Source organism: Lathyrus oleraceus, chromosome 5 (genome assembly GCF_024323335.1).
Source record: "Lathyrus oleraceus cultivar Zhongwan6 chromosome 5, CAAS_Psat_ZW6_1.0, whole genome shotgun sequence".
In the NCBI taxonomy this organism is placed as follows: Eukaryota; Viridiplantae; Streptophyta; class Magnoliopsida; order Fabales; family Fabaceae; genus Lathyrus; species Lathyrus oleraceus.
The window spans coordinates 513,267,217-513,293,177 of NC_066583.1; the positions used below are offsets into that span (position 1 = coordinate 513,267,217).

Sequence of the window (25,961 nt, forward strand, 5' to 3'; positions counted from 1 at the left end):
ATTCATGGATTTGGTCGCTTCCTAATCAATTAGAACAATAACTTAATTGATTAGGTTAATCTAGAAAAGAAAATCTTAATATGGTACGTCCCTTAATCAATTAGAATATGTTCTAATAATTAGGAAGTGATACTCACACATTAATCAATTAGATTAAAGGTCTAATAAATTATACAATGAACTTTACTTTCCTAATTGATCACAATTGTTTCTTAATTGTTTAGATACTTATCCGGATTGATTTTAAGAAATTTTAAGAAAAAGATGAATAGTTTAAAATAGTTTTGGTGCATGTATGCATCACTTTAGTACTTCAATACTCACTCATCCTTAAAGTACACTCAACTTGTCATATATATATATATATATATATATATATATATATATATATATATATATATATATATATATATATATATATATATATATATATATATATATATATATATATATATATATATATATATATATATATATATATATATATATATATATATATATAATCATACGACAAGTGCGTGTAAAATATTAATATTTCAATGTTCAAGTCGGTGTTTGAATGAACTAAAATTTTACAATTGCGTGTAAAATAATACATAATCATGACTCAGGGTCACACTTATAGATAAGAGACAATTAGAACGATTTCTAATTTATCAATTGTTGAGTGCGACCGACCATTAAATAGAGATCTACAATCAAAATAAAGAAAGAGGTCATGCTCCTATGCAATTTTCAAAATGAAGTTCGATAGATGTGTCAGTGACTAGAGCACTTTTCCTAAAATGAGTGTGAATTAAGTTTGTTTTAATGGACTTTGACCTACGATTACAAAAGAAAAAGCTTTCATCTCAAATTTTAGTAAAGAATTACGATTTGATCATTTAAACAGTTGTATATTAATATTGATCATTAGATTATTATAAGTTTAATTGATACACATTATTAATTAAATGATCAAACTTGAATTATAAATTTCACAATTTGTTAAATATAATTTGAATTTAAATTATGATTAAAACAATTCTTAATCTGATTTTACTTTTTTTTAAATCATTCTTGTAATAAATAAATCCCTATATGAATAATAGATTAAAGATAACATTGTTGATGTAAAATAATTTTACATCATCATCAATAGAATTTTATCATTCAACTATATTATATCAATATTTTAAAAATTAAAAATATAATTTAACGGAATACGGCTCGTCATTGGATAATATAAAAATATTTTACATATATTTTCTTTTGGTAGTGCATATATTAATAGTAGTTTAGGTCAAAATATATGATTATATAATGTATCAGCATCTTATCCAATGATGTTTTCTATGAAAAAAATATGGCATCACATACTATATAATAAACATTGGTCCTGAGAAAATCAAAATAAGTGTTTCCATCCAGGTTGCAACTCACTTAACAACAATTTCAACCAAATACATATCATAGAGCAAAATTGATATAATCTAGGCATTGTTGAACTGTGATATTCAATTTTTAAATGAGAGTAATTATATATTCAAAAGTTGGCTACCTAGTACCTAGACATAACCATCTTCATTAAACAACAACTTTTTTTTGTTAAACATATACATTGATTTCATCGACATTCCCTCAATTCTTTTTGTCTCACCTATATTTATGAGTCTAGCTATATGCTAACAAAAATGTATTGAATAAATAAAATAAAATAAATGGAAATAATATAGTATTCACTAATTCACAAGATTATTAGCCAATAAATTCACCTTGCTTCTCATTAATTAGAGAAAATTTGAGGGCCCTTTCAAGGGATATCCTAGAATATGCCATTGCTAACCAACCTCTCTTGTGCTCTAATGTGATTCATCACTACTCTTTCCCTTCTAAATTTTCTTATAACTCTCCTTTATAAGCATAACTGCATGCCAAGAAATAATAAATGTGAAAGGTTTTCTTTTATTTATTTATAAATATTCTTCTCTCATTGTATAAATAATATGTAACCCTTAATTCTCATTGATTTTTGATAGCTTTTCTTCAAAATGACAAGGTCATGTTATATTATCATAAACAAAAAGACATGTAGGGTTTTGTTTTTAAGGATGTTTATGCATCGAACAACTTCATATAAAATCTCTTTTTACATTTTTTGACTTTTGGTGAAGAAAAAGTGTTTTAGTTAGGATGAGTACAGAAACTCAAACAGTAGTGGTGATCCAAGATGCATCAAGAGATGTTGGTTTAAAGGCAATAGAAAAGGTCCTCAAAAAGCTAGCAGTTAAAGCTGGAGATCAGCTTATAATTGTTGCTATCCTTAACTGGTTTAGCAGTCCTAGTATGTTTTCTTTCTTTGGAAGAAAGAGTTGTAAGAATTCATTTACTTCTTTTTTTTTCCTCCGTCGACACGAAGATTCGCGCGCCTTTACGAAAAGATAGTATCTATTTCAATTCTTGATATAATTAGTATAACTAACAACCAACTGTTTTTTTCCTTCTCTTCAGTGGGCTACATGGTCACAGTTGATTCAAGTTATTTTATTTCCACAAACAAGAAAATTATTGAAGAAAACTTTAGCAAGAGAAAGAATGATTATCCGATGAATCGGTATATCAACAAGCTCTCTAAGTACTGTCAAATCAATAAGGTTAGCACATTAATCCTCCATATATATATATATATATATATATATATATATATATATATATATATATATATATATATATATATATATATATATATATCTATAAGCTAGAAACCAGTTACTTGCTTTTGAAGTAAAAGGAAAAATAACTGTTAACTTTATGAACATGGCCATAAGTTTTTGGAGGTTCTGTGCAGACTAATCGTGGTTAATAGTGGAAAAATAATAGAGACAGACCCTATTTAGTTTCGGTTTAATCATGATAAATATTTTACTAGGCTCTATTTAATTACGGGTTAACCATGACAAAGATTTTATGAATCTCTATTTGGTCATGGTGGAAAATTTCGGGCTCTGTGTGGTAGCCCGTGTTATACACTTTCGAAGAAGGTTCTGTTCATGAATGAATAATGAAATTATTGTTATGAAAATGATATTTTTCAGATTGAATTCCAACTAGAAGTGCATGCAGGACCAGCTCCTCAGGTTATTTCTGAGGCTGCAACTAAATTTCAACCTACAACTTTGATACTTGATAGGTCAATTTCTGACTTCAAAACCTTTTTTTTTTTTGCTATAGTCTAAAAGTTTCTTTCATTTTCTCATAACTGTTATTCAGATTTATAGCCTTTTTACCTGCAGGTATATCCACAGGAACATGAAGAATTTCATGGATAGGATCCCTTGTGGTATGTATAGGATAACAAGTGATAACTCCATTGAAAAGCTGAAAGATCCAAAATCAATAGCTTCCAAGTTTTCTGAAAGGCAAGAAAATGTAAGCTATTCAGAGATGATACCGGGAAGTGAAGATGACGGAGTTTCTCTTCAGAGTAAGTCTTTGACTATTTGTTATGATATGCATTTGAATGATTAACTAGTACAACAACTGAAAATGACCAATGATTCGTCGAGCAGTGTCGAAGTCTTCGTCTACTGATCTTTTCACGTCCGGAGTTTCAAGTACCGATGCATCTACTTCTGGCGTCGGATGTTCAGAATATGTCCTTCAAAAATACCAACCGGGAGAGTTTTTTCCGGAACAAGAAAAACAAGAGAGACAGTCACTATTTCATATTAGCGAAAATCAAGAATCGAACCAAACTGAAGTAAATCAAAAGGAGATACAAATTGAGAATGATATGGAAGAAGACTTTACAAATCCAGCTTGTTCTGTGTGCAACAATAAAAGACTGAAAATTGGATCGAAACGAGACTTCAGTTACTTGGAGCTCTACGCTGCTACGCAGGGGTTTTCTGCTAAGAACTTTCTGTCAGAAGGTGGGTTTGGATCAGTCTACAAAGGACAACTAAACGGAATGATAGTTGCGGTGAAGCAACATAAAAGTGCAAGCTTCCAAGGAGAGAAAGAGTTTAGGTCTGAAGTCAATGTACTTAGAAGAGCAAGACATGAAAATGTGGTTATGCTTTTAGGTTCATGTTCGGAAGGGAATAATAGGCTTCTTGTTTATGAATATGTATGCAATGGCTCACTCGATCAACATCTGTCCGGTAAGCAAACAAGGCTTTAGTGGAATAATTTGACGACACGTTCACAGTCCTTCTCGTCTTATGGCTGAGATGGTGACCTGATATGGGTCGGTTTGACAAAAACATGGAAAATGAAAATGAGTTGAGTTTTGAGGCAAACATATTTGTTTTTCATTATTTTTGTTGAACCAACAACAATCAAGTCACCTTCTCAGCCGAGAGGACGAGGAGGATTGTGAGTTTATTTCATAAAGGCGACGTATGATATGACGCCATTCGTATCAGTCTACTTCCATCATAAAATTGTCCCTAGGCAAAGTATATGAGAGACTAACCTCTACAAAAATTGACGCAGAACACTCGAGATCACCTCTAACTTGGGAAGATAGGATCAAAGTAGCTATCGGAGCTGCCAGAGGCTTACTATACTTGCACAAAAATAACATCATACACAGAGATGTCAGACCAAATAATATCCTTGTAACACATGATAATCAACCATTGGTAATACATCATCAACTTTTGAATATATACTACTACTAAGACACACACAAATCAGTTGAACTTTGTCGAGACTAATACTTTTCTTTCATGATGAATTTATTAGATAGGAGATTTTGGACTAGCAAGAACTCACAACAAAGATTTAACACACTCAACAGAAGTTGTTGGTACCTGGGGGTATTTGGCACCAGAATATGCAGAATATGGCAAAGTGTCAAGTAGAACAGATGTATATTCTTTTGGAGTGGTTCTACTACAGCTTATCACTGGAATGAGAACAACAGACAAAAGACTTGGAGGAAGAAGCCTCGTTGGTTGGGTAACAAACAATCCTAATACCATGGAGTTTTCAATTTAAGTGTTTTAAATATAGCACCGACACTTCAGATTGAAGGCATTCTGGTGCCAAATAACAAAAAAAATTCTAAGTGCAACATTATTCTAAATGTGTGTTTGTTTTTGTAGGCAAGGCCACTTTTAAGAGAAAGAAATTATCCAGATCTAATTGATGAAAGGATCATTGACACACATGATTACCATCAATTATTTTGGATGATACGCCTAGCTGAGAAATGTCTAAGCAAGGACCCTAAGAAAAGACTAAGCATGGTTGCGGTAAGTAAACAAATATTAGTGACTTAATCAAATAGCTAAGTATACAAACGCAGTTCTTGTCACCTTCATGACAAGTAGGGGCGTGAATAGGTCAGACCAGACTTCAGAAAACCTGAGTCTGGCCTATGGCCTGTTATAGTCTCAAAAAGAAAGATTTAGAAGTATTACCTTATTTTTTTCATCGCAACAGGTTGTTAATGCTTTGACCGACATTTCGGAAGGAAACACATGTGACATTGGAACAGGAGATTACTCACCTTCAAGGTCAGATTCATCTTATAGTGAATCAGAATTTGATGAAAATGAAGAGGAGGAAAGTGAGTTACTAAGCACGATTTCAGAATCCATAGAAGGAAATGATAACATTAGTCAGATGAGACATATGAGACTGAGGCAGCCACCATCTCCTCCAATTAAAAGCATGTGTTCAAGTGGCTCAAACTCATTTCAGTTTTCTGATGAATCAAATAGTGATCATGAAGCACATAATGAAAGGGATACAGAAATGCCAACATACAAAATTGGTTTACTCAACCACTCTTAGAAGGTACTGGTAGACTATACCGGAAATAAATAAGATAGAATTTCAGTTTAGATTATTGAAACAAATAAGTTTTCCACTTTAATGATAGTGTTGATGTGGTTCTTTTGTGCTAGAATGTGTTTATCCAGCTTCGATAGTCTAGGTTGTCTCAAGTGTTTCACACACTCAATAAAATATACTTGTGTGACATGTTGAAAGGCTTCTCTTGAAAATAATCATAAAATTTTCATATTTTGATTTGGTATACATGTGAGTGATCTTCTAATAAATACGATCTAAATTTGAGTTTAGATCATTGAAATATGTGTTTGATTAGATGTAGATAAATAATATATCTCAAAATTTTAAAAATAATTTGCCTATTCATACCTCCAAAATGCATTGCATTTCATCACCATTGTTCTTAGGAATGACTTTAACAACAAATTTTGCATCCTTCTTTCTTCCACTTGTGGCGTCGCTACTCCCATTTCCTGAGTTGCCATATTAAGCATGTCTTTATCTATTTACAAGAGGATAGTATAAGTACGGTGTTAAAAATAAGATAGCAGAATTTACAAAATTAAACCAATCTCTCGATTGTGTTATCTAAATCAATGACAAGAATTATTTAATGTTGATTTGGTGAATGTATAATTTGAGTCGTTTGATCTCAAATTAATTTATGAGTTCATTGTATGAGTGTCATACAAGTGTCACACATCAATTCAAAAAGTATCGAAGCACTTTTTCTTTGGAGACTTGTCTAACTTTTCCAACACGTGTCGTACGGGTGTCATTCAAATGTCAGACACCAACACACGTCAGACACAGCGACACGCCTATTTCTAGAAGTGTTTGTACTTCATAGGTCCTAACTCTCTCCCCACCAACTTCCATTTCCAAAATAATGAAAAAAACTGATTTAACAATTTTATGAAAATAACCTATTGTTTATACAAAAGCAATTTAACTTTATTTTATATGTTGCTATAAATGTTTATCATGATAGGTGTTTGTTCTGGGCCGGTCACACGTCCAATACCGCGTAAACCCAATTGTCAACCACGGTATATAAACTATACCACGCCTACAACAAAGGTATGGAGTCAAAAATATGATTCTATTTAATAATTCACTCTATCCCTCTTCATTCACTCACTGCTTCACTAACTTGAGCGTTGGAATGCTAACCTTAAATATCTATCCCGCCCCGCGCAACCGCATCAGAACAATCTGCACCACCGCATCAAGAATTGAATTCTCAAATTTTACATTCCAAAAACAACATAATGTTGGTTTGACATTTAGACTGATCTTATCTAGGTGATAATTTGATATTATCATGATAAGATCAAAGATTATAGATAATTGAAATAATATTAGGAGTTAAAAACAAAAGTTAACACAAGATTACAACTACTAATACTACAGTACAATTACAATTTCAATGAAATAAGCAATACACAATATTAGGTTATTTGAATTCATTACCAGCTAAACTCGAGTGGAGGAACTATATTTTAGCTTTAGGCCACGGAAGAATAGGCAACGACTTAAAAAGCATTGCGTGAAGGTTAATAAACCGTTGTGTATACACTTTAAGTTACGGTTTTGAAAGTGTTGGCATATTAAAACCGTCACTTATTTATTTTGAACCATAGTTTTGAAGGTGGTCACTTTTTATCTTAAAGGCAACGTCTGAGAAGCGCAGTCTAATATTAAAGATTACAGTTTTTGCTAAAAAAAACTTGTGAATTTAAAATAAAAAATTTAAAAGTTTTTTCATTTTGGGATTCAAACTAGTGTACATTAACTACCTATACAAACTTATATGTTGATGAAATATATATATATATATATATATATATATATATATATATATATATATATATATATATATATATATATATATATATATATATATATATATATTGAATCAATGTTCATGAAATATTTTCACTCTCAAATACACATAACTTCTATTTTGTTACAATACATTTATTGTTATTTATCATTAAAGCAAAAAAATTTACACCGTTAAACATTCAAATTATTCATGTTATGTGTTTATAATAAATCAAATATATTTAAAAATGTAACGTTCGTGATTAACTAAATGTATGAAAAAAATGAATTTTTTAATATTAAAAAGTTTATGAAATAAAAATTATATTACAAATTTATTCTAAAATGGATAAGAATTGTAAAAGAGAAAAAAAATTGACAATAATATTTATAATCTTTTTAAAATTGATAAAAATTATAGTTAAATAAAAATTTGTTGTAAATTTGATAAGTTTTCTCAATAATATCTATAATAACTTTTTATCTGGTCATAAATATAAAAAATTGTACAAAATAAAATAAAATTAGAAATTTAAGATTTTGTGCAATTGAATGGGATATCTTTCATATTTTTTTACAAGGAAAAAATAAAAAATAAAAATTTACTAAAATTAAAGTTATATTCAGTACAAAATATTTTTTTTACAATGTGAAAATTTCTCTTACTAATATGAAGATGTTTTAGAAAAATCAGAAAATATTTGTTATAATATAAAAATAAAAAAAATAAAAAAATAAATGTTTTTACTTTTGGCTGATATGAATTTTTTTTACAATATAAAAAAACCATTCTTTTAATTTAATACTTTAAAAATAATTCATTCAAAGAGATAAATATAAGAGAACAAAAATCATATTTAAACAAATATAAAATGAGAAAAAAGATAAATCTAATGTAAATCTTTTTTACACTGTTAGAGCATCACCATTAAACCCATATAAAATATCTCATAAATATTAAAATGATATGATTTGATTTGATCATGTGTAAAAATTATTTTATTTTATTTTATATAATTAAAAATTACTTTTAGTAAAAAATTTATAACAATATAAAGTATTGTGTTCATATTTTTTTTTCAAACAAAAATATCTCTCTTCAAAGTCCAAAACAGTGTCTTGTGTCGTCTTCTCATCCAAATCCTAAATTCTAAATTGTTTCTTCTCACATCCAAATCCTAAATTCTAAATTGTTTCTTCTCACATCACTACGCCAAAAACTGGAATAGACAGCGCACCTTAGAGGGCGCTTTACTACAAAAGCGCTCTCTAAAGTGAAGCGAAAAATAAGGAGCAATAGACAGCGCACTTTAGAGAGCGCTTTTGTAACAAAGCGCCCTCTAAGGTGAAGCGAAAAAATAAGGAGAAGATAGAGGGACAACAATACATGGCGCTTTTTAGAAAGCGCCCTCTAAGGTTACCCTTAGAGGGCGCTTTTAATAAAGCGCTGTTATAAGTCCATGTGCATTTCCAGCTTATAAAGCGCTTCTGGAAAGTCTTAGAGAGCGCTTTCATAAGCGCCCTCTTAGGCCCCCTTTAGAGGGCGCTTTTTTTCCACAAGCGCCCTCTAAGGTGAAACGAAAAAATAAGGAGGAAATAGAGGGACAACAATACATGGCGCTTTTTAGAAAGCGTCCTCTAAGGTTACCCTTAGAGGGCGCTTTTAATAAAGCGCTGTTATAAGTCCATGTGCATTTCCAGCTTATAAAGCGCTTCTGGAAAGCCTTAGAGAGCGCTTTCATAAGCGCCCTCTTAGGCCCCCTTTAGAGGGCGCTTTTTTTCCACAAGCGCCCTCTAATGTCCCCTTTAGTAAACATTAAAATTATAACATACTGCGCGTTTTGTTATTTCACTATCTGTTATTTTCGTTCTTTTTCACGTTAGGGTTCTAAGGCGTTTTTCTTCCACCTCTGTTAGATCTACATTATTACTGCGCGTTTCCTCCTTCTACCAATCAAAGGTACACGCTTTTCCCAATTTCTGTTTTATGTTATTGCTTTGTTTTAGCTTTGCCCAATTTCTGTTTTACATTATTACTGCGCGTTTCCTCCTTCTACGTTTGTTTCGACCATGATAGCGCATGCAATAGGAAATTGACGGTTGGTTTTTAGTGACCATGATAGCGCATGCAATTGGACTACATTACCCAGTAGTTAGGGTTATACGACCTATGAACATATGATTTTGTGTCAACACCAGTATCATTAGAAACCTAGGTCCGAATGTGTTTGAACTCTTCTGAAATTGTTTTTTGTTTATTCTAATTAGTAATGGATAATACATGGATGTCTTCCAATCGATTGTCGAGAGAGTACGAGAATGGGGTATCAGAATTCGTTAAGTTTGCCGTTGCGCACGCCGAAGACCCCAGTAGAATGATATGTCCTTGCTTGGGTTGTTGTTATGGGAAACGGGTTGACGCAGTTCAGTTGACATCGCATCTAATGAGGCATGGAATTGATCGAAGTTATACATGTTGGAATTTGCATGGTGAGAAAAGTAACGAGAATGTTGAACCGGGGGATAGTACGACCTATGCCTCAAACTATAGTGGCGCAGATACATACGATTGTGATCGAGTTGAAGAGATTGCAGAAGCACTTGAAGGAGATCTTAAGGATTGTCCCGAAATGTTTGAGAGGTTGGTAAGTGATGCAGAGAAACCTTTGTATGATGGTTGCACTAAATTCACAAGATTGTCTGCGGTATTAAAGTTGTACAACTTAAAGGCGGGCAATGGGTGGTCGGATAAAAGTTTCACAGAGTTATTAGCCCTTTTGAAAGATATGCTTCCTGAGGATAATGTTCTTCCCAATCGAACATATGAGACCAAAAAGATGTTGTGCTCTATTGGCATGAGCTATGATAAGATACATGCATGTCCAAACGATTGCGTTTTGTTTCGAAATGAGTATGCATCGTTAAATGAGTGTCCTAAATGCGGTGTCTCGCGATATAAGAACAAGTTGTCTCCAGCAAAAGTCTTGTGGTATTTTCCTGTTATTCTGAGATTTAGACGCATGTTTCGTAGTGAAATCGATTCAAGACACTTGACCTGGCATGCAGATGAAAGAATTATAAATGGAAAGTATCGACATCCGGCAGATTCACCACAGTGGTTGAAAATTGATAATGATTATCCTGAATTTGGAGAAGAATCAAGAAACCTTCGCTTGGCATTATCTACTGATGGAATGAACCCACACGGTATCCAGAGTATCTCACACAGTACATGGCCTGTGATTATTATGATTTATAACCTACCTCCATGGCTATGTATGAAGCGTAAGTACATGATGTTGTCTATGTTGATTTCTGGACCTAAACAACCAGGGAATGACATAGACGTGTACTTGAAGCCCTTAATCGAAGATTTAAAGATTTTGTGGGAGACCGGTGTGGAGGTTTATGATGGATATAGGAAAGAAAGTTTCAACTTGAGGGCGATGTTGTTTGGCACAATTAATGATTTTCCAGCATACGGAAATCTATCAGGGTATAGCATAAAAGGTCAATGTGCGTGTCCTATTTGTGAAGATAAAACAGATTGGAAGCGCTTGGAGTTTGGTCAGAAGAATGTATTTCTCGGTCATCGGAGATTCTTAAATTCAAATCATCACTACCGTGGATGGAGAAAGGCGTCCAATGGAGAGACAGAACAAGGCAGAGCTCCACCTATATTGACGGGTGATCAAATTTTTGAAAAGGTGAAAGATTTGGATACTCAGTTTGGCAAGCCTTTTGCCCACACACTTGTCAAAAGTGGGTGGAAGAAGAGGTCAGTTTTTTTTGAATTGTCGTATTGGAAGTCCTTGTATGTGAGACATTTTCTTGATGTTATGCATATTGAAAAAAATGTATTTGAAAGTGTTATTGGCACGTTACTCAATATACAAGGAAAGTCTAAGGATGGTCTTAAGGCAAGAAAGGACTTGATAGCGATGGGAATAAGAACTGAATTAGGACCCTTGAAGAAAGGAAAACGAACATATCTACCTCCTGCTGCTTATACTCTATCTAGAAAGGAGAAAAAAACATTGTGTAAGTTTCTAAGTGAAGTTAAAGTTCTAGAAGGGTACTCTTCAGATATTAGAAGACTTGTGTCTATGAAAGACCTCAAGTTAAAGAGTTTAAAGACCCATGATTGCCATGTTATAATGGAACATTTTCTCCCAATAGGTATACGTTCTATTCTTCCAGAAAAAGTAAGAAGGTCTATAACTAAGTTGTGTTCTTTCTTCAAGTCAATTTGCAGTAAGGTGATCAATCCTGCGATCTTACCAATGTTGCAAAAAGAAATCGTTATTACTTTGTGTGAGCTTGAAATGTTTTTTCCCCCATCATTTTTTGACATAATGGTACATCTAGTTGTTCATCTTGTGAAAGAGACACAATTGTGTGGACCAGCTTATATGAGATGGATGTACCCTGTTGAACGTTATATGAAAATATTAAAAGGGTACGTGAAGAACCGAAGTCGACCAGAAGGTTGTATGGTTGAAAGATACATTGTTGAAGAAGCGATTGAGTTTTGTACTGAATATTTGTCTAATGTTCAGTCAATCGGACTCCCCAAGTCTCAGCTTGTCGAAAAGAAAGAAGGAAAAAATCTAATTGGAAATAAAATCGTGGCAGTATCAAGGGTCGAACGGGATCAAGTGCATTTGTATGTTCTGCACAATGAGAATGAGGTTGAGCCGTATGTTGAAATTCACAAGGATGTTCTCCGAGGTTTAAATCCCAATAGAAATGAAAATTGGATAGTACGAGAGCACAATCGATGTTTTATACCTTGGTTTAAGGATCATATTTATTCAAAGTATTATTCAGATCCCGCTTCAATAACAGAAAGGTTGAGATGCTTAGCATATGGTCCAAGTTTCCATGTTTTTTCTTATAGCGCATACGCGATTAATGGATACACATTTTATACCAAAGAACAAGATGATAAAAGTACTATGCAGAATAGTGGTGTCACCGTGGTAGCTGAAGCAATGCACATATCAAGTGTGAAGGACTTAAACCCCAAATTTGCAAATCTGTCGTATTTTGGTGTTATCGAGCGCATTTGGGTGTTTGATTATGAGAAGTTTCAGATTCCTATATTTGGTTGCAAGTGGGTTGAAAATAATAACGGCATTCGAATGGATAAGTCAGGATTTTTGCAAGTGGATCTTAATAGGGTGGGATACAAAGATGAGTCTTTTATTCTAGCCTCTCAAGCTAGACAAGTGTTCTATGTCAATGATCCGAAAAGTACGAAATGGTCTATAGTTCTTTTTTCCAACAAAGTAATTGATGAAAACACTGGAGATCAAGGTGATATTGATGTTGAGATTGAATCGTTTACCAGAAATGATCAAGATGAGAATATTATATCAAATGATTCATATATTAGAAATGATCATAATGAGGGTATTTGGATCAATCCAACCGTCCGTGTTGTTAAGAGACATGTAGAACATATTCCAACCAAGAAAAGAAAGAGAACTTAGTGAAAAAGGTACAGGTCAAATGATTTTAATTGTTTTCTTTATTACAGGTAAAATGACTTTTATGATTTTAATTGTTTTTACATTTGTCATCTGATTTTAATTGTTTTCTTTATTACAGGTAAAATGGCTATTATGAAGTCAATCATTCGTGCAAGAGACAAGGGTGTAAAATTTGAAGTACATTGGAGTGTTGAAGACCAACTAATTTTTTTTCATCAGACTTGTGTCTCAATAGAGGATGGGTATCTACCTAAAGTTACTTTTGTAGTGGTCCAAAAGAGACATCACACCCGTCTCTTTCCTGTCAACCCCAAAGAGACCGATAGAAGTGGAAATATTATGCCAGGTTTTTTAAATATATTTCTCAACGCAGCTGGTATATATTATCATTTGAATTTATCACTTTTTGCTGATTTTGTTGTTCTAAATTGTCAAAGGAACCGTGGTAGACACCAGCATTTGTCACCCTAGGGAATTTGATTTTTACCTTAACAGCCATGCAGGAATTCAGGTAATATTAGCTATGTCATTTAATTTTTACCTAAACTTGTACTGTTTTCATTTAATTTTAGAAGCCTTCTGATACTATTTTTTTCCATTCAGTTATGCGAGGTGTACTCGATCTGTCTCAATAGGTTTGTTACTCGATTCCCTTTGCTTGTTTTTGTTTTAGGCTATACAAAACTTTAGTTTAACAAAAATGTTATCTTGTATGCAGTTCCTCCTGCCTATTATGCACACTTGCTATTATTCACCATGCCTTTTTTGGATATACTACTTATGCTGCCATCTGTTTTTTTGGTTGAGCCTTATTTTGTATGGATGTGCGATAGAACTACTAGACAGCTTTTGGATATACAGAACATGTTTGCCACCATGGGTGGATGAGCGTTATTTTGTTTAGTATTGGTTAGAACTACTAGACAGCTTTTGGATACAGTGGTCACTGGGTGTTGGTTGCTATGGATCTTTCGAGACTAATAGTGTATTATCTCGATTCGTTATCGGGTGATTGGAGTAAATATCCGAGTATGAAGAAGACGGTTGACGCGTAAGTGAAATTCCCCTAAATATTCGTGTGTATTTGTATATTTAATTATGTCTGTCAGATATTTCATCTAATTTGTTACTAAATCATGAATATGTTTTATTCTCTTAATTGTAGTACTTTGAGGAATACAAATCTTACTCAAGAGCTCATTTGGATGAAATGAAGGATGAATTGTGTCAATTCATTGTTGATCAAAGAATCATATAGCTAGGTTGTATATTGTTGTACATATATGTATGGAATGTTGTTGTTGTATGCTGTTGTTGTATATATGTTGTATATTGTTGTTGTACTTTTACTAAATCATGAATATGTTGTTGTATATTGTTGATCAAAGAATCATATATTAATGTTGTATATATGGAGGATTAATGTTGTATATAAATGGATTCATGTTGTATATATCAATGGATTAATGGTGTATAAAATTGGATTAAAGGATGAAATCAATATGAATTTTACACTTTTGCAGCATGCCAACAGGTTACCAATTAAATATCCACTGTTTTTCAAACAAATTTTTTTAAAATAACTAACACTTTAGAGGGCGCTTTGTCCAGAAAGCGCCCTCTAAACACTTTACATTGACAACTTTAGAGGGCGCTTTGTCCAGAAAGCGCCCTCTAAACACTTTACATTGACAACTTTAGAGGGCGCTTTGTCCAGAAAGCGCCCTCTAAACACTTTACATTGACAACTTTAGAGGGCGCTTTTTCCTGAAAGCGCCCTCTAAACACTTTACATTGACAACTTTAGAGGGCGCTTTTTCCAGAAAGCGCCCTCTAAGGTGTCCCTTTATGGACCACTCCAGAGGGCGCTTTTTTCTGAAAGCGCACTATAATGTGGCCACTTTAGACAGCGCTTTCTCCAGGAAAACAAAGCGCTGTCTTTACCTATGCCAGCGCCACTTTAGAGGACGCTTAAAAGCGCTGTTATAGGCCAAAATAAGCGCCCTCTTTTCCCTTATTTGGCGTAGTGCATGCAACAAGGAAGACTAAGTTAATCAAAGGGTCAATCCTCTCTGTTTTCGTCTTTCATGTATTTCAAAAGAGGATCGATTTCTCATAAGCTGCAAGAAAGTCGAAAAAGCAAACAAAATTGTTATGTTGTTGTTTCTGTCTCTTGCCATCTAAGATCTATAAGGGTTTACGCACTATCATGGTCCGTCTATTGAAGGTTAGATTCCTCCATCTTCAATCAATAGTATTTTTCTTTTTCAATCTATTTTCTTAAGCTTTAGATTTTAATTGTTTGGTCTTGAATCATTCCCTATTTTGAATAAATTATCTTTGTATTCAAGATGTAGAAATTTCTGAGATTAAGTAGGTTTATGGACCAATAGTAAAATTTGACTAGTTGTTCCGACTTATATTAGTCCTTTGTTGTCCCCTGGTTGAGTATTAAATTTCATAGAGGAAATTGAATTATCTATGTGTTTCTCATGGAAGCTGAACTTCTTCTTTGGGGAAAGACAGTACTAAACAACTATTGATACTTGGTCTCTAGGTTGTATAATGGGCGAACTATTGTCTAAGGAACCATTGTTCAATGAAAAAAAATAGAATTTGATCAACTATATAAATTATATGCTAAGTGTCGATTAATTGGTAGAATGTATGCTCTCATTTTTCTTTTATAAATTTTGTTTTCTTGTGTCTAACCAATTTTATTACGGTTGTTGCCTGCTATATTGACATTTTTTTTCCTTTCCGAATTTTAAAAATATTTGGAACTCCAAATAAAACAATTTGGCCGGGCTACTCAAAATCGACGGGAGAAGGTTAATTTTTTCAAGCACCTGTAAGTACTCACTTATTTGCTAGGACTCATGGGGTGTTTTCCACTTGTGAAGTGTGGCCGAGAAATTTACTTAGGTGTTATAGTATTGTTGTCGACTGTTTTTATATTGGAAAATACTTCTAATGTTATGTTGGAATTTTGATTGCAGGGACAATTTTTGCTTTTTCTATTGTAGGGACAATTGAAATTAAGGCTAGGATTATGTATCCACATGAAGTTGAGAGCTAAAGCACAAATATAACTATCTTTATATTTTTGTTTCATGATTTTGTTGACTCTATCATTATGTATATAGAAATACAACAAACCTTAAACAAAAAGAATCAATTAGAATTTAATAAGTTAGGATATTTATTATTGTATATTTAACTTTATATTATAATGGAATTTCTTTATGTTAATTTATCAGTATTTTAAATTTTTTATTATTTTAATAATGTAATTTTTCAGTAAAGTTTATCATTAATTTAACATATTTATGTTGATAAAATTTGTGATTGTTAAAATTTAAACAAACATTTTTAATTAAAAAAAATTAAAATAATAAATGTTGTGGTATGAAGACTAAGCAACAGTTTTACAAATGTAGCTAATCAAAAGCGTAGACTAAAGTTGGAAACAAACTGTGCTATAACTAATAGACTACGGTTTGATTTGTGTAGCTTAATCAAAACCGTGGTCCAAAACTAGTTCAAAAACCGCGGCCTATTCACATACTATAGGCAACGGTTTACATTTTAGTGGGCTAAAATGCAAAAACCGTAGTCTATTGGAATAGGCAATGGTGGCTTATTCCACGCCTGAATAACCGTAGTCTAATGTCTTATGCTACGGTTTTCATGTATATGGCCACGGTTTCTGGTTGTTGCCTAAACTCATTTTTGTTGTAGTTTGATCCATGCCAAATGATATCAGCTTGTTTAAGCCATGCGCAGCCTATGCATTTCTTGTCCAAATGGATGAATTTGAGCTCTTTGGAAAGGTGAGATCAAGAGGAACAACTTTCATGTTCAACACTTTTTCATTTGGAGCTTGGAACTTGGAGAAATTTGAGGTGGAAGTTTGGAAATTTTTGACATATCAATATTTTTTAAGTGTCAAGCCATATGTCTCAATATTCCACCTTGCTTAACTTTTTATAGGAGCTTCAAATGAGAAAAGTGTCTTCATAAAAGTTGTGTCTCTCTCAAAGACCTTAAAAATGGTGACCAATTTCATGTCATTTGGATTTGAAATGATAGAATTATGCATTTCTGAAGTTTGGAAAAATCACTTGATCAATGGTATAGGTCAAAAGTGACCTATATTGTAGCCTTATATCACATGCTCAAAAAAGTTGAATCATATCCCACTCCAAACATCAAAGTTGAAGTAAACATACTTAATTTGATTGTGAAACTTGGAAATTTTTCATCTCATAAAAATTGAGCAAGTTATGGCCTTGGGAAGTTGACTTTCAAATTAGGGTTTAGACAAAATGACCTATAATGTTTCAATATAGAAAATGATTTTCCAAGAAAAACTAGCTCTAGGTATCAACATGAAATTTGTTTGAAATATCATTTAGAGTAAGTTTTATCTTGGAATCATTTTCATATGGTGAAAAGTGTAGGAGATAGGGTTTAGGGAGACCCAGTTTTGATCAGATGAATTCATCTGACCAACCACCATCAACCAACTTGCTAATTTCCAATTCTCTTGAATTTTTGGCTCATGGTAGATAATATATGCATAAGATGATGAATTTTGAAGTGTCCCTTGAGAAATTTGATCAATTGGTGAGATAGCTTGTTGGAGAAGTTACTCAAGATACCCAATCAAACTAGGGTTTCCAAGGCAAATCACACTCAAACTCTTGAAGAAAACTTGATCAATATAACATGTAGGAATCAATGGATCTCATATATGATTATTGTGACCATTATTGCATCAATTCATGGTTGTGCTCTTTGTTCATGAGGGTCTCAAACCCTAGATGTGGACTTGATGAATCAATGAGATCATGCCCTTCCTACAAAAAGTTAGGCAAAATGCAAAGACATATTTTTGGTATTTTGGTTAGTGAAATAATAAAATACAAGTATGATATAATCACAAAGTGCTTGGTGATCTCTCCCAAAACAAACCCAATGAAGGAGGGGTAAGGAGGATGCCAAGACATGATCCCAATGCTAATGTTTATGATGAAATTGCATGAGGGATCTTAGGGTCAAAATTGGGGTCTTACAACTGTCCCTATTTAAGGACATTCTAACTAAGGAGGTAAAGGTTAAAATCTTCGGCTCAACTCAGTAGAATGAGCTTAAATAACAACATGGAGAAACAAATTTTGGTCCCTAAGAGACCTCATGATGCATATGATGTGAATGCAAAAGTCAATGCTCCGTGGGGAAATATTGCCACAAAGGAAAAGAAATCAGAGAGACCGAAAGTCCGCAGGAGTATAATGCATTCCATAAGGAAAACTCGCTGGGGGCGACAGAGATTCTGAGGGGGATAAAGAGGGGTTATGCGTAGGCCAGACTATGACTTAAAACTGCTGGGGAATAGAGGGATTCCATAAAAAATGGAAAGACTCAGCCATGGAAATAACACCATCTGCAGGGGATGCGAATATGTTAGGATAAAACTGAGGTACTCGACTCATGCAGGGGAGCAACGATTTCACTAAGGAAATGTGCACTCAACTCAACTGGGGAGAAAATAAACTTCAACACAGGAGGAGTAGTAATCTATTATCTACTACCTGTTACAGGGAAAGGAGATAATAAAAGACCTGACAGAGAGACCATCCGTCATCGGTTAGGATGAACATATCAAGGATGACTCGATGAGGACCGCCAGGAGGGAGTATTCATTACCGATTACTAGGTAAGAATAGCCTTGCCAGGGAAAACTGAAGAAAAAATAGGATTTACAACTACCAGTTACTGGGCAGAAGACCAAAGATGAGAGTATCCGTCACCGGTTAGGATGAACATATCAAGGATAAACTCGACAGGGAAGAAAATCCGTCACCGGTTAAGATGAACATATCAAGGATAAACTTTCCTGGAAAATGTCAAGGAGGATACCCGTCATCGGTTAGGATGAACATATCAAGGATATACCAACTGACCAAAAATGGAGGAATTACATCTATCAAAAACTGGATAGAAAATCATCAGAGAGAAAATCCGTCATCGACTAGGATGAACATATCAAGGATTATCTATGCGAGGGGACAAAATAGGATTTACAACTATCAATTACTGGGTAGAAGACCAATCAAAGAGAAAATTCGTCACCGGTTAAGATGAACATATCAAGGATAGACTCTGAAAAGGGGAGCAAAAATAGGGATTACATCTATCAGTTACTGGATAGAATACCAAAGAAGAGAAAATCCGTCACCGGTTATGAGGAACATATCAAGGATTATCTCCGCTCAGGGGAACAAAGTAGGATTTACAACTACCGGTTACTGGGTAGAAGACCAACAAGAGAAGGAAACCCGTCATCGGCTAAGATGAACATATCAAGGATTAACTCTCTGAGGAACAAAATAGGGATTACAACTACCTTTTTACTGGGTAGAATACCAAGGATGAGAATATCCGTCACTGGTTAAAGTGAACATATCAAGGATAGACTCCTGCAGGGGAAAGAAAGATACCCGTCATCGGTTAGGATGAACATATCAAGGATATACTTTCAGGGGACTCCACTAAGGAGAAAAAAGGTACTTTTGCCGAGTATTGGGCAAGAAGTAACAACCTGCAAACTAAGAAGAATATTACTAGTTACTGGGTAATAGACTCTTAGGGGACCAAAATATCTATCTAGGTAAGAGCTAGAAAGAAAACGGTCAATCAAGACTCAACCCAATGAGGACATAACTCAAGGGGAGTAGTTCCATCTAGAAAATCGATTGGAGAAGAGACTGAAATAACAACCATCCACGAGGAAACAAACTCAGTGGGGAAACAGAGAAAGGTTAAAGTCTTTCTGCTTAAGGGGCTGACACTCTATAATTGAAAGAGGACAAACATCCGATTTGGTATGGGGATAAAGTACCGCCACAACAGAGAATGAGAATCTCAAACAAATCAAACATGCAGGATATGCAAATCATGAAATTGTATGAATGTATATGTATATTTATATATGATGATTATGTTGACAAAACGATCACAAATGATACAAAGGTGTCGCAACGAAATTGAACCACCGGTACAATCCTCGGTCAATCCACAAAATATATAGAGACAACAGCCGGAGAACAGAGAGATCAACATCCCAAGGGCTCAACCCTAGCTGAGGACGGAGGAGATCTGATGCGGAAGGAACATCCAATCTGTGGGGGATTTTAGGTCAACACCATAAAAATGGGAGACAACCCTATAGAGAAAATAATCAACAAAAGCTGCTCAGAAACCAGGAGGAAACTCTGACTGGGAGCAAAGATACAGCAATTGGTGGGGACACCAAAGCGATCTACCGGGGAAATATCAAACATCTTTGATGATGATCCACCTGCCGAGGAAAATCGAACTCCGCTGGGGAAGGCTGATACTCTTTTGGGGACAAGGATATGCCATAGGGCATCTAAATCAACCAACTCAGCTGGGGATAAAGAAAGAAGTTCCAGTGGGGATCAAACACTCCACCGAGGGACTGAATCAACACTGTCATCTAGGGATACCCGAAGAGTTAACTGCTCGGGGAATCTCTGATGCTTCACACTTAAGGACTTGCTTCTTACTGAAATGCGGTTGATATTCGTCTTACTTGCTTTGGAAAAATTCTTGCTTTTATATATTAAAGAAAACTTGATTTTGATTAAAAAATTAATTTCAAAATGATCATAATAAAATTTAAAACTATTGGCTGAAGTAAATAAGAGTAGAAATAATTTGGATAAAAGCTCAACTTTATTTAATAGAATGGTAGTCTATAAATGACAAGACTCCATAGATTTTACAAAGTTGAAAATGGTAATTTACATGGAAAAGGTTACATTGAATACAAATGATCCTTAATCCTTCTACCAACTCTTGATATCCACTGTGCTCTTGACCGTTGTTGGGATGATGAACTGATGTCAACCCTTGTGCCCAAACAAGCCTTCGAAACACTGAAGATCAGCAGAATGCCGTTACTTGCCATAATCCCTAATTTTTGCATAAGTTGCCCCAAGGTGGGGTACTCAACTTATCGGGAAATTCTTTCTGTTTTTATGTCTCTAATTTTTGCCTGGATCACCCTTTCGGGTTTTCAACCCACCGAGACGCTCATTTTTGCCTAAGCCTCCCTTTCGGGTTTTCAACTTAACGAGCTATTCTTTTATTTTTTAGGCGAAGTATTTCTTGACTGCATCTGCATTCACAGGACGAGTGAACTCTTCACCATCCATAGATGTAAGAATCAATGCACCGCCTGAAAAGGCTCTCTTAACAACATATATGCCTTCATAGTTGGGAGTCCATTTTCCTCTGGAATCTGGCTTGAACGATAAAATCTTCTTGAGCACAAGGTCACCTTCTCTGAATACACGAGGTTTGACCTACTTATCAAAAGCTTTCTTCATCCTTTGCTGATACAACTGACCATGACACATGGCAGTTAACCTTTTCTCTTCAATCAAATTCAGCTGATCAAACCTAGTCTGATACCATTCAGCTTCAGTCAACTTGGCTTCCATGAGCACACACAATGAAGGAATCTCAACCTCTACGGGGAGCACTGCTTCCATACCATATACAAGAGAGAAAGGGGTTGCCCCTGTTGAAGTGAGGATGGATGTATGATACCCATGTAAAGCAAATGGGAACATCTCATGCCAATCCTTATACGTGACAACCATCTTCTGGATAATCTTCTTGATGTTCTTATTCACAGCTTCAACAACCCCATTCATCTTGGGTCTATAGGGAGAAGAATTATGATGTGCAATCTTGAAGTCTTTGCAAAAAGCTTCCACCGTATTGTTATTCAAGTTCGATCCATTATCAGTAATGATCTTACTTGGCACACCATAACGACATATAATCTGATTCTTGATACATTTGCATATGATGCCGCTTCAACCCATTTTGTGAAGTAGTCAATTGTCACTAGAATGAAGCGATGTCCATTCGAAGCTTTGGGCTCGATCATCCCAATCATATCAATTCCCCATATGGAGAAAGGCCATGGGGAAGATATTAGATTCAATAGTGTCGGAGGAACATGAATCTTATCAGCATAAATTTGACACTTGTGGCACTTTTTCACAAATTTGCAATAGTCAGATTCCATTGTCAACCAATAGTAACTTGCTCGCAACATCTTCTTCGCCATTGCATGTCCATTGAAATGAGTACCAAAGGAACCTTCATGCACTTCAGTCATCAACAAGTCTGTTTCGTGTCTATCCATGCATCTGAGCAGGACCATGTCGAAGTTTCTCTTGTACCGTATATCACCATTCAAGTAGAAATTGTCGGCCAATCTTCTCAAAGTATTCTTATCTTTCAAAGATGCCCCCAGGCGGGTAAATCTGACTTCGGAGAAAACATTTGATGTCGTAATACCATGGCTTCTCGTCTTTGATCTCTTCAACAGCAAACACATGAGCTGCCTATCCAGACACATCACAAATAAATTGGGAACTTCATTCCAATATTTCACTACAATCATTGACGCCAACGTTGCAAGAGCATCTGCCATCCGGTTCTCATCTTGAGGAATATGATGAAATTCAACCTTTTTGAAGAAAGTTGAAATTCTCCTCGCATAATCTCTATATGGTATCAAACCGGGTTGATTTGTATCCCATTCTCCTTTGATTTGATTCACAACCAAGGCCGAATCATCGAAGACATCCAAATACTCTATTCTGAGATTCATGGCCTCTTCAAGCCCCATAATGCAAGCTTCATATTCTGCCATGTTGTTTGTACATTTGAAAGTCAATCTAGCTGTAAATGGTAGATGCGTGCCTTGAGGTATAATAATCACTGCCCCAATGCCATTTCCATATTGATTAACAGCTCCATCAAATACCATGCCCCAACGGGAACCAGGTTCTGGCCCTTCTTCAAGCAATGATTCATCACAATCTTTCATTTTCAAGTACAAAATCTCCTCATCAGGAAAGTCATACTGCACTGACTGATAATCTTCAATTGGTTGGTGAGCCAAATGGTAAGCCAAGATACTACCTTTGATCGCTTTCTGAGATTGGTATTCGATATCATATTCTGATAATAACATCTCCAACGGGCAATCCTCCCAGTTAAAGCAGACTTCTCAAATATCTACTTGATTGGATCCATTTTGGATATCAACCAAATGGTATGATTCAACATATACTGACGCAGATGTAATACCCCAAAATTTACCCTTCATTTTTTTCCAAAAAAAAAAAAAAAAAAAAAAAAATTAAATAAATAATTAAAATATAACAAATTATTTTGGACTTGGGTCTCCCTCATTCCAAGCCCACAAGTCCACGAAAATCAGCTATAAATATAAGAGTTTCAGTAGGGTTTCAGACACTTGGAAATTCCCTGAGAAATAGACTTGGAGTTCACGTGGAGTTTCAAACCTAGGAACTACTCTGCAGCAACCTTCGGGCAGCCCTGAGAAGTTCATTCCGCCTCGCGCAAACCCTAAACGTTACTTCGCCAATCCGGCCTTGCCTTCCAATTTTAACAGGTCTCTCATCAGCTTGGGAGAATCTCAGGGTCGCTTATCCTTTAATTGCTGTAACTTCGGATCTTGATCCGTGTGGTATTTTACTTCTTCCCTTTTATTTCTACTGTTTCTTAGCTGGAAGACCTCGATAGGAGGCAATGTTTGAGCCCCTTGGTGGCATTTTTTCTATTTCAAGATATATGTTTTGTGTGATGTGATTGTTTCCCCATAGGATGCGAGGCTTCGCATAGTCTCCCGTTTGCATGCCAATTTAGGTAGCACTGTTTCTCCGCCTAGGACTTCCTTTTTGCATGCGCGTTCCTACAACGCAAACAAAACCTAAAACCCAAAGCAACACGTTTACTCCTTCTACTACAGGCGAGTAAGTCTCCAAAGGTCGAGCATCCGGTAGATTGCGTAGTAACGTTGTTCACCCCGTAACATAATCCATAACCCCGTAGTTAGTCGAACTATGGCTTGCTCTGATTCTCATTCCAGATGAGATACGTAGGCATAAGACGCGATGTCTTAGCGAGCACAATTACCCCCAACCCATAGGTCAGCCGAGCTACGAAGACTCTGATTCTCATATTCCGATGAGATACGTATGCAGTGGATGCGACATCCGCGCGAGTCATTTCTCTTAACCTTTTTAGTAAATAGCACATTAGGCAAAACCATACCCTTTAAACAGAAACCGCATAAGTGGATCCCGTAGAGTACTACGGATGCGTAGGGGTGCTAATACCTTCCCTTCGCATAACCGACTCCCGAACCCAAGATTTGGTTGCGAGACCTTGTCTTTTTCTTTCCTATTTTCAGGTTTACTTTGAGCGTTTCCTTTCCCTCCTTTGGGATAAATAACACACGGTGGCGACTCTCCTGTCTTTTTTTCTTCGCCGGTTGTTCTTTTTTCGCATTGTATTTTTTCAGGTTGCGACAGCTGGCGACTCTGCTGGGGACTTTAGAAGTTGACCTCTTGCTGGTCCATCTTCCCTAAGCGAGTCCCTCCTAGCTTGTGTGTTTTCTTGTTTATTGAGTGTTCATTCTTTTGTGCAGTTACTTATTTGCCTAATTGCATTCATGTACATATGTTTGTTGTATCTGCTGTTTGTTTGTTTGTTGGGATGGGGTGTTCTACGAGAGATAAGCCCATTACCCAGGCTTGAGTGTACACACAGGTTTTAGAGTGGATGTTCATGAGGCTTGCGTGGCATGTTGCTGCGTTAAGTCGTTCGTGAAGAACCACACCCAGACGAGGTTTCTCTTGGATATACTATGTCCTACGGATGTTCCGTAACGACATAATATTCCCCTAGAAATTGTCGACTCTGGTGACCATTTCCCGAGAACTCAGTCGAGGCCTCTCCTCCGAGACGTGATTATGTTAGCTCTGGTGGGCGCATTCTCGCTGATCAATCCGAGGACCCCGAGACTGGGAACTTGCTTTAGGATGTCATGTTGAGGGGAGTCAGTGGAGGTCTTTTATTCCGTAATAATGCCAAACCTTCAATGGTAAACGTATTATTCGCGACTGAAGGGCTGAAGTTGACGAACTTCTGTTCTTAGAACCTACCAGTGAGGGGCGGGCTAAATTCAGGAAACCTTAACCTCCAACCAACCCGGTTTTCTGGAGCAGTGCTTTGATCTCGTATTATATTCCTCAGTGGTTTTCTCTTCAGACAGTGCAACCTGACAAATGCTCAAGCAGATACAGCAATCCGGATTGACACGCCGCTGCATTGCATTCACATCATCACATCATTTGCATTCATATCATTTAACACATGTTTATCCATTTCTAGGGGGTTTACATCTTCTTCTTGATTCCGGTCGGGGTTTTTCCTGGTTCTCTTAAGATGGATATTGGCAGAAAGAGACTCGTCGCCTACAAGTTTCCGGTGGTCTGTTTGGAGCCCATCCAACAACTGATGAAGTTAATGGATCCTGGTTCTCTAGAAGGATTCCGAGAGGATTACGGTTTGATTCTAAGTTTCGTCACGGTTCTTTCCAAAGATCAACATGATGCTCTCTTCACACTACTGCAGTTCTATGACCCTCCATTGAGGTGCTTCACATTCCCGGATTATGTTTTGGTCCCTACTTTGGAGGAGATTGCCAGTTTTCTCAGAATTCCCATCAAGTCACAGTTGCTATTCTACAGCTCGGAGTGTCTGCCCGATCTCAGCATGGTTGCTTCAACCACATATTTGAGGGAATCAGTTTTGAAGGCTAATATGTGTCAGAAGGGAGAAGTTAACGGTTTTCATCTGAGTTTCTTATTGGGAGAAGCAAAGAAGAAGCTTGAAGATGGTGACCAGAGGGGTTTCAATGCTGTGTTGGCT

General features: G+C 35.4%; 1 protein-coding gene across 1 annotated transcript; it reads left to right on the forward strand.

Moving 5' to 3' along the window:
• Positions 1 to 1,802: 1,802 nt before the first annotated feature.
• LOC127085945 (probable serine/threonine-protein kinase PBL26) lies at positions 1,803 to 5,974 on the forward strand. The gene is made up of 9 exons (XM_051026530.1): positions 1,803 to 2,323; positions 2,491 to 2,633; positions 3,075 to 3,169; positions 3,273 to 3,463; positions 3,549 to 4,142; positions 4,477 to 4,625; positions 4,729 to 4,944; positions 5,091 to 5,240; positions 5,431 to 5,974. The coding sequence occupies exons 1-9, from the start codon at positions 2,173 to 2,175 to the stop codon at positions 5,782 to 5,784; spliced, it is 2,043 nt and encodes a 680-aa protein (XP_050882487.1). The 5' UTR covers positions 1,803 to 2,172; the 3' UTR covers positions 5,785 to 5,974.
• The last annotated feature ends 19,987 nt before the right edge of the window (positions 5,975 to 25,961 follow it).